Here is a 12,545-nt window from a genome sequence, read left to right as displayed (position 1 = left end):
GGAAGATAGAGGGTGTGAGGGGAAGTGGCATGGGAGATCTGTTTGCAGACTAGGTCTGTGGGGAAGTGCCTGTCTGTGAAAGTCTTGGTGAGACCCTGAGCATACTAAGCAAAGGAGTTTTTGTCACTGAAGATATGACGTACCTGGGTAGCCAGGCTGTAGGGGGGGGGGGGGGGGGGGAGTTTTTGGTTTGAAAGGGATGTTGGCTGGCAAACTGCAAGTACTGTTGGTGTATGTTGGTTTAATGTTGACAAAGGTGTAGATGGAACCACCAGAGAGGAGGGGATCAACATCTAGGAAGGTGGCATGCTGGATTGAGGAGGAACATGTGAATATGATGGAAGAGGTGTTGAGGCTGTGAAGGAATGAAGACACAGTGTCTTGGCCATGGGTCCAGAGCATGAAGATATGAATGTACCTGAACCAGAGTAGGAGTTTGTTGTTTTGGGAGGCTGGGAATGTCTCCTCTAGATGGCCCACAAAAAGGTTGGCCTAACAGTAAAGAGTCCTTTCTCTGGATCCCAGTCCATCTTTCACAGTCACTTACAGCCTTTGAGATTCTGCCAACCCCTGGCCCTCACAAACCTGATACTGTAAAAACACAACTCCATGGCATGGGGATCTGATGACTACCTCTGCTCCCACTGCATGATACTACTACTCTGATCACATCTCTGAAATTGAATCTCATGTTCTCCAGCACCTAGAGGAGTATTCCAGACACCACCTCTGTAAGTTATCCAATGCGTTGACATCCTATTGCCACCTTGGGCACTACCATCCAACCCCTATTGTAACCACAGTGTTCTTCCTCATCCACTGCTCATAGCAAGTAATTCCCTCCTGGCTGATCTTTTCAGCTTGCCATATCCCCCAAAATTCCCTACCAACCCCCTACCAAATCCAAATCCTAAACATTCCCGTAACATTGTTCTTAACCTTCCCACCAAAACCCTCAACTGCACAGTTATCTGACACCTCCACCTCTAATATAGGTGATCCCATCCAAGAAGTCCAACACAAACTCATCCCTGCTTAAAGCCTTACGCCCTTCCCCGAACATCTCTCCTGAATCTATTTCTCTCCTCACAACCTATGACACACCACACAACCACCTTCTACATGCTCCCCAAAATCCACAAACCCAACAATCCTGGATGCACCATTGTGGCTGCTTACTGTGCCCCCACTGAAAGGATTTTGGCCCTCATTGACCAACACCTAAAACCAATTGCCCATAATCTAGCCTCCCACGTCGAAGACACCAATCACTTCCTTCACTGACTCCCAACCATCCCCATCCCTTTACCTCCTGGATCCCTATTCGTCACTGTTGACGCCATTTCCCTATACACCAACATCTCTCATGCCCATGGCTTTCCCGCTATTCCACACTACCTTTCTCAATGTCCATCAGACTCCAAACCCACTATCTCATTCCTCATACACCTTAATAATTTCGTCATAACCCACAACTGCTTCTCATTTGTAGGGAAGGTATATAAACAGATCCGCGGAGCAGCCATGGGCTCCTGGGCTCCTGCATGGCGCTCTCCTATGCCAATTGTTTCATGGGCCATCTACAGAAGACATTCCTAGCCTCCAAAAACACCAAATCCCTAGTATGGTTCAGGTTGATTGATGAAATCTTCATGTTCTAAACCCAAGACACACTATTTTCATTCCTTCACAACCTCAACACCTTCTCTCACATCTGCTTCATGTGTCCCCCCCGCCCCCAACACAGTGTGCCATCTTCGCAGATGTTGATCTCCTCCTCTCTGATGGTCCATCCACATCTCTGTCAACATTAAACCTACCAACCACGAACAGTACCTACATTTTGATAGCTGTCATCTCTCTCAAACCAAAAGTTGCTCAGTATGCTGAGGGTCTCATCAAGGCCTTCACACACAGGCATTATCCCCCAGACCAAAAATGCAAATAGATCTCCCGTGCCATTTCCCCTCAAGCCTCAATCCTCCCACAATCCCCTTCTTCACCCAGTAACACCCTGGACTAGAACAACTGAACCACATCTTTTGCATAACATTGTGTCCTCAAATGAGGGACATACTACCTGAAATACTTCCCACCCCTGCCATTGCCCAGTCAACCTCCACAACATTCTCATCCATCCCCATGCCATTCCCAACCCTAAACCCTTGCCACAATGATATATCCCTGTGGATGACCCAGGTGAAAAACCTGCCCAAGCACTTCCTATTTCAGTCTTGTCACAGATTTATCCTATCCCCCAGTGAAAGCAGCCATGTCATGTACCAGCTCTGCTGCAATCATTGCACAGCTTTTTATATTGGTATGACTACCAACCATCTGTCCACCAGGATGAACAGCCACTGCCAAATTGTGGCCAAGAGCAAAGTAGACCACCATGAGGCACAATATGCAGCTGAATATAACCTGCTTGATTTCAATAGCTACTTCACTGCCCGAGCCGTCTGGATCCTTCCTTCCACCACCAGATTTTCTGAACTGTGCACATGGGAGTTATCCTTACAACACATTCTCCACTCCCATAATTATCCTGGCCTTAACCTGCAGTAACATAACAACCCCCTCCCCCCTCCAACCACCCAACAGTTTTCACCCCCTCTGTCCTCTATCATCTCCTCCCCATTCCCATTTCCCACCCTGTTTATTTGCATCCCTCTACCAATGCATCCGCCTGTCTTTCCCTGCCCCTCTCCCTTTTTGTTCCTTTCTTCCCCACCTCCCTGTGCCACAACCCCTCTACATTGCACCTATTGTCACTCTAGTCACTGCACACTCCACCAGACAACGTTCGTCTCAATCCCCACCCGTACACTACTATCCCTTCCTCTTCCCCTTGCCCACCCCCTCCAGACTGCTACCTGGATTCTGGCCCAAGAGGCTGGAGTTGGTCAGTGTGTGTGTGTGTGTGTGTGTGTGTGTGTGTGTGTGTGTGTGTGTGATTGCTTGTGTGTGTCTTTCTCTTTTACTGAAGAAGGCTGTGGCTGAAAGTTGTATGTGAGTGTCTTTTAATTGTGCCTGTCTGTAACTTTATGTGTCTTCTTTATGGCAAGTAGCGATATGTCTTATCATTACTTAACACTTTTTTCACTTCTTAATATGGCAAAACAATGAATAAAATTAAAAGTTTAAATTGGGGGTTATATTATTTTGACACCGATTTTATTTATTTATTTGTCATGTAGAGTTAACAGTGTGAAGATGAACTACACTATGTACTTACTTCTTTGCTTTTAAGCTCTTCTCACTGCGCAGGTGTTCTGACAGCAATTGTTCAAATCTTGCTTCATTTTCAATAAGTTGTGCCTGAAGTATCTCTTGCCTACTTTCACTATCTCTCCAGTCATTAATCATATTTTTTTCTGATTCATTTCTGAAAGATAAAAATTCAAACAACTTTTGTTTGTTGCTACTGTATATAATATGCCCTCTCATATAATTTCAGAAAAAAATCTGTGATAATGCTTTTTTTGAGGACTCATAAGCAGAATAAAATCATATTAAGTGTGGATGAGAATGGATTAATTACATAGGCAGACAAACAATTGACTAGAAATGAGATGTTCTTCAACTGTACACAAAATGTTATGAATGCCTGACAAAATACCTGCAACAGCACAAAGAGAGGCAGGCAGAAGAAGATGAACAACAGGAAGACATACTACAGAGTAATTAAAATGTAGCTGGGAATTACAAGGATAGACTGAAGACAGGAGAGCACGAAGTAGTTATATGGGGCAATATTATGAAAAAAAAGGTCTGTCTATTGCAGAAATTTGTAGTAAAGGCATGAAGATTCTAAAGACACAATTTGTTGTATAACTGATTCAGTGAGTTGGATAACATATTAATGTATAATTCCATTGGGAATTGTGCACACCACAATATATTTACAAATATATTTTGGGTACATATCAGCATCAGTCATAAAAACAGAAATTCTTTATATTACAGATTGATTTCGGTCACTGTGTGATCATCTTCAGTGCTAAAAATACAGTTGCATAAACAGGCATATGCCAAATCTACATTGCAAATAGGCCTGTTTATTCATTAAAATTACCACAGTCATGCACTTTGTCATTACTGAAATTTAACGTCAGTTGCTCACATGAAAAATAGCAGTATTACAGGTTCAGAATTTCATAGAGGAAATTACTGTATTGTTGTTAATGTCTTTTTATTACTTTTTATAGATGCCTGTTAAGAATTTATGCTGACAATGTTAATCATAGGCTGGTCAAATCTTTGAATATGATAAGAGAGGGTATAATGTCCCATTGTAAAGCATTAATGTTTTTACATGTAAGTGATGATTTTTGAAATGTAAAAAGGTTGTTTCTGATGTTTAACTTTCTGTATTTGTTTTTAAGAAATTACTATGTGCTCTTATGTTAGGTATATTCCAGTAAAATCTTGCATCAGAAGGTGTAACTTTGTTGTATTTTTTATTATGCCTATATTGTGTTTTTAAAGTTTTGCTATGACTTTGGATTGTAAAAATTTGTCATGTGATATCTGAAGGTTATTTTATATGTAAGCTTTAGTTTTTCTTTTAATAGTATTTGTTGTATTTCATGTCTGCATGCTGTATACTTTGGAAAATAGAGGGTGCTGTGATGCTTGTTTTTGCGATACTGAGCTTAGCTAGTTGGCTGTGTAACATATAAGCTCACTGTATGTTGAATCAGCAACTGCTAAGGTTACAAGAGAGGCTCTTCTGTAAATTCAAAAAATTATTGTGTGCATTAAAAGTGAAGATATCTGTTGGAAGTAATCATCACAGGATATGTTACACCTCATAGAAAATGTTGTGCTCTTGTGATATGGGCCTACAAGGTTCAAATAATTTGTATGTACAAGAATTTGTGTGCCTGTATATGTTTGTCTGTTTCTGGGTTTTTTATGGTGGTTATAAATAGGGCCATAATTGTGTTAAGATCCTCACATCTGATGGTTCTTATGTAATCCTAGCACTGAAGATGGTTGCACAGTGACTGAAATCGATCTGTAAAATAAAAGATTTCAATTTTTATGACCAATGCTGCCATTTATCAAAAATATATAGGTAACATATTGTCATCCAAGAACTAAATTTGACAAGGAGTACAAAAAAATATATTGCATCTCAAACAACTGGTAAGCAGCCATCCAATGTTTCAAAGGTAGATTTGATTCTCTACTAAATGGTTTCCATATGTCATTAGTGTATTTTTGTATCATTGATATGAACATGAATGCAATCTTTTTGGTTCAACTTTCCTACTAGTTATTCCGAAAAATTATTTTTATTCATATACTAATAATGTTAGGTTGTCAAATGCATGTCCTCTTGTTTACAGTCACACATGTAACTGCAACTAGTTTTTGGATGGGATCCACCTTGAGCAAACAGTTTTTTTCCTTCTGTTACCCAGACGTGTTTTGCTGAAGTTACTGCATTGTCAGCGGTTTTTTTATTTTCTTTATTGTTACCACATTCTATGGCTTTCTATTTTTTGTTAAACAGCTGTTTTTCTTTCACAGTTTGTCATATAATGCAGACCATGAAAAAACAGTTTGTGGTAACAAGAAAGAAAATAAAAAAACACTGATTATGCTGTAATTTTATCAAAATGTATCTGGGTAAAAGAAGAGAAAGTGTTTTTTCAAGGTGGATCCTATCTGAAAACAAAATTTATTAATCAGCAAACATCAACACAAGAGCTTCAACCTCAAGATGAATATAGCTGCAACTGTGCTACAGATCAAATAAAGTAATAACATTATGCACTTTTTGTTACAATGAAAAAATGTATTCAAATTTTTAAAAAATAATTGTTATCCAATGAAATGAGAGGTCCAGGTAGTATTTTCAAGCTATGTAATTTTGTACTGTCCCAATCTTAAAAGATATGTTCACACAAATTTTACAGTCTGGATAAATAATTAGCACATTTCACACTTCAAACTTTTACATTATTATATTAACAACTAACAGTTTGGCCTGGTGCTAGTCTTTTAAAAAAATATAACAATCCCTGATGACAAGTTCATTATTGGTGTTAATACTTTTGTGAAATTATAATTAAAAATCACACCTCCACAAAAACTGTAGTGTGATAGTAATTCTTAAAGTAATATAGAAAAAAAAAATTGTAAAATTTTGACTTTGAACAGGTGTTTCCAATACATCCAAATTGGTTAATTATTTTGATTACTACCATTTACAAAGGCTTCAATGCTAAAGTTACATTATTTGGTACAACCAACTACCTCTCAATTCATGTTAAATAATAAAACTGTCCAAATTTGGTCTCCAGATCGCATTCGCTTAGTTCCATACGACCAGTTTTGGGCCTGTTGCTCATCATAAGATCTACTACAAAAAATTAAATTACAGTTGGTTCAAACTACAATGGTTTAATACATATGTTTGGAAATGGTCAAAATTCTTAAGAAACAGTTGTGCAAGATACCATTTGTTACAGAGTAAATTACTGAATATGGACAATACACTAGTCTGCTGTGGCTTTATAAAATAATTTATTAAGAGACCTTTTTGGTGCAACACCGACAGCATTGAAAAGTGCCTCTATCTGTAGTAAATTTACTGATGTAATTCATAAAAAATGCTCCTGAGTGTAGCATATGGAACAGTGATGTAGAACTTAATAGCATTAAAATATTTTAAAAGAATGTTTACAAAAATTAATTTTTAATTTTTTTAAATTTTTTGTATTTATTATTATTATTATTATAAGAATCATAACTGGTGGCTTCCATGAACTGATAAAATATGTAACAGATGATCTTACATATAACACATTAACCTTGATCATAGCATTTCTGTGTTATTCAGAGTTTATTCCAATAGCCATGACATGCAAAACTTAATGTAGAGTCTAGAAGCCTTCACAGATCTTCTTTGACCACAGTCAGTATTGGAGATGACTGCCATTGCTGGGAGCTTGGACTGGATCAAACTCCAGTCTGAGTTGCTGGAGATGGCAGTCATTGTGTGTAGTGTGTGTTTGCTTGTGTGAATGTGTGTGTGTTTTCTTTTCTAAGGAAGCATTTGGCTGAAAGTTACGTGTAACAGTCTTTTTATTGTGCTTGTCTGCAATTCAGTGTGTCATCTTAGCAATCTACCCTTTTCCTAATATTGTCAAATGAGTTGTTGGATGGGCAGGTGCCACTTAAGCAATTCAGAAAATATGTGTATATGTACATGGGGTTGTGGTGGGGAATCATGACAGTATGGCTGTGAACAAAGAAAGTTAACCACATTATGCTTTGCCCCCTTGACCTAGGACAAAGTTAAATGATGACTATTTGTATGGATTGATAGTTAATGGTTACGTCCACATAAAATATGGTGCAGGAGGTGAATAGGGATTGGTATATGCCACAGCTGCTTTCACAAGTGCCCCTGTTCCTAATGGGATAGGATGAGCCTATGACAAAACTGGAACATGACGTGCTGGGTAGGTACATGAGACAGCTGTCTCTCCTGGTCCCTCCACATGATCCTTGTAGCAAGACAGTTAAGTTGTGTAAGATGAATATAATTTTGCAAGAGGTGGAGGGAGTTTGTGGATGATGTTTATCAGTGTTGGATGTATTGAAAGGTTTTCAAAGCTCTGAAGTGAAAAGTGATTCAGCTGTTCAAGTTTGGGGTGATATTGGTTAATAAGGAATCTGTTTGTCTGTATGTTGTTAAAGGATGTAGTTAGTGTATTAATAGCACGGAAGGATACAGTACAGGGAAATCTTTTTTTGATCAGATTTAAGGGTAATTCCTGTTGCTAAAAACTGCAATAAAATTTTTAATTGGATAGATAAAAATATACTCACCAAGCAGTGGCAGAAAACACACATAAATGACTGTTGCAACTGGCAGGCTTTCAGAGACACTGGCTTCACCACTGCCTCCCAGACCAAGAATAACCCATAATCCAAGAACCAGTCACAATAGTACAGTGTCCTTAACTTCTCGTCTAAAGCACTCTCTCCTCCTGAATTATTTGTATTATCTAAGGGCCTCACTTTCAGCCCTACACCTTATCCTAAACCTCTCCAGTCCTTTTCCTTCACCCTTCCTCGTTCTCCTTCAAGCCTTCTGCCTGAAGAAGGAGCCATTGGCTCCGAAAGCTTGCCAATCACAACAGTCTTTTTATGTGTGTGTTCTGCTGCTGCTTCGTGAGTAGATTTTTTATCAATCCAATTAAATAATTTTATCAATAATTGATTTTTTCCTTGTAATAACATCTTTAGCACACTGGGTAAACACCTGCTTGTAACTGCAGATGTGTAATCCACAGATGACAAAACTGTGTAGATGGAACATTCTCATGTGGAAGGGATGTAAGTGTGGAGGTATTGTTGATGATCATGGGTCTGATGTGAATGTGCCTATCTATGAGTCATCATATACACTCCTGGAAATGGAAAAAAGAACACATTGACACTGGTGTGTCAGACCCACCATACTTGCTCCGGACACTGCGAGAGGGCTGTACAAGCAATGATCACACGCACGGCACAGCGGACACACCAGGAACCGCGGTGTTGGCCATCGAATGGCGCTAGCTGCGCAGCATTTGTGCATCACCGCCGTCAGTGTCAGCCAGTTTGCCGTGGCATACGGAGCTCCATCGCAGTCTTTAACACTGGTAGCATGCCGCGACAGCATGGACGTGAACCGTATGTGCAGTTGACGGACTTTGAGCGAGGGCGTATAGTGGGCATGCGGGAGGCCGGGTGGACGTACCGCCGAATTGCTCAACACGTGAGGCGTGAGGTCTCCACAGTACATCGATGTTGTCGCCAGTGGTCGGCGGAAGGTGCACGTGCCCGTCGACCTGGGACCGGACCGCAGCGACGCACAGATGCACGCCAAGACCGTGGGATCCTACGCAGTGCCGTAGGGGACCGCACCGCCACTTCCCAGCAAAATAGGGACACTGTTGCTCCTGGGGTATCGGCGAGGACCATTCGCAACCGTCTCCATGAAGCTGGGCTACGGTCCCGCACACCGATAGGCCGTCTTCCGCTCACGCCCCAACATCATGCAGCCCGCCTCCAGTGGTGTCGTGACAGGCGTGAATGGAGGGACGAATGGAGACGTGTCGTCTTCAGCGATGAGAGTCGCTTCTGCCTTGGTGCCAATGATGGTCGTATGCGTGTTTGGCGCCGTGCAGGTGAGTGCCACAATCAGGACTGCATACGACCAAGGCACACAGGGCCAACACCCGGCATCATGGTGTGGGGAGCGATCTCCTACACTGGCTGTACACCACTGGTGATCGTCGAGGGGACACTGAATAGTGCACGGTACATCCAAACCGTCATCGAACCCATCGTTCTACCATTCCTAGACCGGCAAGGGAACTTGCTGTTCCAACAGGACAATGCACGTCCGCATGTATCTCGTGCCACCCAACGTGCTCTAGAAGGTGTAAGTCAACTACCCTGGCCAGCAAGATCTCCGGATCTGTCCCCCATTGAGCATGTTTGGGACTGGATGAAGCGTCGTCTCACGCGGTCTGCACGTCCAGCACGAACGCTGGTCCAACTGAGGCGCCAGGTGGAAATGGCATGGCAAGCCGTTCCACAGGACTACATCCAGCATCTCTACGATCGTCTCCATTGGAGAATAGCAGCCTGCATTGCTGCGAAAGGTGGATATACACTGTACTAGTGCCGACATTGTGCATGCTCTGTTGCCTGTGTCTATGTGCCTGTGGTTCTGTCAGTGTGATCATGTGATGTATCTGACCCCAGGAATGTGTCAATAGAGTTTCCCCTTCCTGGGACAATGAATTCACGGTGTTCTTATTTCAATTTCCAGGAGTGTAGTTGGAAGCTGAGGAAAGTCAGAAAGGAAAGATTTTAAGCTTCTGAGATGTAGTGTTGGCAGAGAAGTTGAAGACACTATGGACTGACAGAATCTGACAAAAAAGAGTTGAGTAGAGCAGGAGAAAGGGAAGAAGGAAGGACAGAAAACTAATGTTCAATGTTCCATCAATGAGCTCATTAGAGATGGAGTGCAAGCTCATGTTAGGGAAGGATGAGGAAGGAAATTGGCTTTACCCTTGCAAGTCTGACCATCTATGTCAGATTATAAAAGTAAAAGCTTGTGTAAAAGAAGAATCAAAACTGCATGTATATAAAAGAGTCTACGCTCCATCAACTTTGCAAGAGTTTTCCTTAAAGTTAACACATGAAAGTTGGGTAGGAGTAACTATAGAAACTAAAGTGAATAGCAAGTTCTCTAATTTTATGTCTGAGTTTAAATTAAAATTTTAAGAAACATTCTCCAAAGCATTAATTCCTATTGGAACACACACCAACAATAAATGGATTACTAAAGGAATTAGACCTAAACTCTATTAAAAAGGACAATAGTGATCCAGTTTGTTTGCACTACTACAAAAACTACAAAAGGATCTACAGGCAGGTACTCAACACTGCAAAAACATCAGCCAACAATAGGTTCATAAATTTAGCCAATAATAAAAATAAAACTACGTGGCCTGTAGTGAAACAAGAAACAGGAACTGTGAAGCAGAGAAGTACAAACACACAAATTGAGAACAAGAGAAACTTAGAAGGTAACCCAAAAGAATTAGCAAATTATGTGAGTACCTACTTTAGCAGCATTGCAATGAAGTTACAGAAAAAATTTCCAAAAAGTGCTAATCAACCAATACAGAAGCACATAGCAAATTCAATGGTATTGCTTCCAACTACTGAGGAGGAAGTATGCAATGTTGTAAGGCAATTAAAGAACAAAAACTTGGCAGGTTTAGATGAAATCCCAATGTGTGTGCTGAAAAAATGCATAAACGGTATCAAAGCTCCACTAAGAGAAATCATAAATGAATCCTTCAAAACTGGTTGCTTCCCTGACTATCTGAAGCATGCCAAAATTTTACCAGTTCACAAGAAAGGTGGTGTAGAAAAAGTTGAGAACTACAGACCAACAGCCCTATTGACATGCTTTTCCAAAGCAATAGAAACAATAATGAAAAACCCGGCTTATGAACTATCTAAGTAAATTCAACCTCCTCTGCAATGAGCAGCATGGTTTCAAGCCTGGTAGAGGTACAGCATCTGCAATAGCTCAATTTACAAAAACTGTTTTAGAAGCACTAGATGAGAACAGCTAAGTAACTGGCCTTTTACTAGATCTGTCTAAGGCATTTGATACAATTGACCACCAGAAGCTGTCACATAAGTTAGAAGCACTAGGAGTAAGGGGAGTGGTTCTCAAATGGTTTCCTTCATATCTAGAAAACAGAGTACAGTCAGTAGAGATCACACGTCTCCTGTGGATCAACGTACATTGAGAAACATATATCTGATCCACAATATATCAATATTGGGGTCCCTCAAGGAAGTGTACTGGGCCCAGTATTGTTTCTGGTGTATATAATTGATTTCCGACAACATATAAGATATGGAGAGAAAATATTGTTTGCTGATGACAGCAACATAGTAATCACCAGTAAGACATCAGCACAAATGATGGAAAATTCTACTGAAGTGCTGAGCGATGTTCACAAATGGCCCCAGAAAACAAAGTAACTCTCAACATAAAGAAAACAAATACAATATGCTTTAGAATGAACAGAAAACAGAGTCCCTTAAATTTAAAACTAGATAACATCTCCATAGATGATGTACCTACAATAAAATTCTTAAGGTTGCAAATTGACAGCCAAATGATGTGGAATGAACATGCTGTGAAACTCTCGAAAAAGGTATCCACAACATGTTATGCACTTAGAATCCTTGTACCTGCATGTAGTAATGAATGTTTGAGAACTGTATACTTTAGTTATGATCGTTCACTAATCAGCTATGGTATTATTTTCTGGAGAAACAGTGCTGAGAATTTACAAACAGTATTTAAAATGCAAAAGAGACAGTAAGAATTATAACGATAAGCAGTAAGTGGACCCACTGCAGAGAACTTTTCAAAATTAAAAATTCTAACTGCTCCTTGTGAATTTATATTCCAAACCATAGTGTACATCAAGAAAAATATAGAAAATTATAGCACAAATAGCAGTTTTCATAACTATAGTACAGGAAGAATACACGTAAGACTCAAAATAGCTTCTTATATGAAGGTGTAAAACTGTATAATTAACTGCCACAGAAAATAAAAGAAACAGATAACATGTACCACTTTAGGAAAAATCTTAAATTGTTTTTGCAGGAACACTGCTTTTACACTATAAGTGAATTCCTTAGTACAACTTTTGTTTAACAATATTTAACTATATGTAATGTTATGATCAGGAGCAAACATGATTGTAAGTAAATTATATGTCACAATGTTTAACTACATGTAACAACAAACTGTACAAATATATGAATGTACACAAACTGACAACATCCATACATTTTAAAATGTCCACGGATGGCTAAATAAATAAATAAAGTAGATCATCTCGGCATTTACCTTAAGGGAGGTTGTGGAAAACCTAGATCTGGATGGTCATACAGGAATTGAACCATCATCTTTCTGAATGTGAGTC

General features: G+C 39.9%; 1 protein-coding gene across 1 annotated transcript in view; it reads right to left on the bottom strand.

Moving 5' to 3' along the window:
• LOC126163560 (uncharacterized) overlaps positions 1–12,545 on the bottom strand; it is a 94,919-nt gene that overhangs the window by 15,805 nt on the left and 66,569 nt on the right. The window contains exon 4 of the mRNA XM_049920181.1: positions 3,239–3,388. Within this exon, the coding sequence (XP_049776138.1) occupies positions 3,239–3,388 (150 nt within the window). The remainder of the gene's footprint in view (positions 1–3,238; positions 3,389–12,545) is intronic.

This window comes from Schistocerca cancellata, chromosome 1, assembly GCF_023864275.1.
Source record: "Schistocerca cancellata isolate TAMUIC-IGC-003103 chromosome 1, iqSchCanc2.1, whole genome shotgun sequence".
NCBI lineage: Eukaryota > Metazoa > Arthropoda > Insecta > Orthoptera > Acrididae > Schistocerca > Schistocerca cancellata.
The sequence above is the reverse complement of the archived record's forward strand: the minus strand, read 5'-3'. Positions and strand labels throughout refer to the sequence as shown.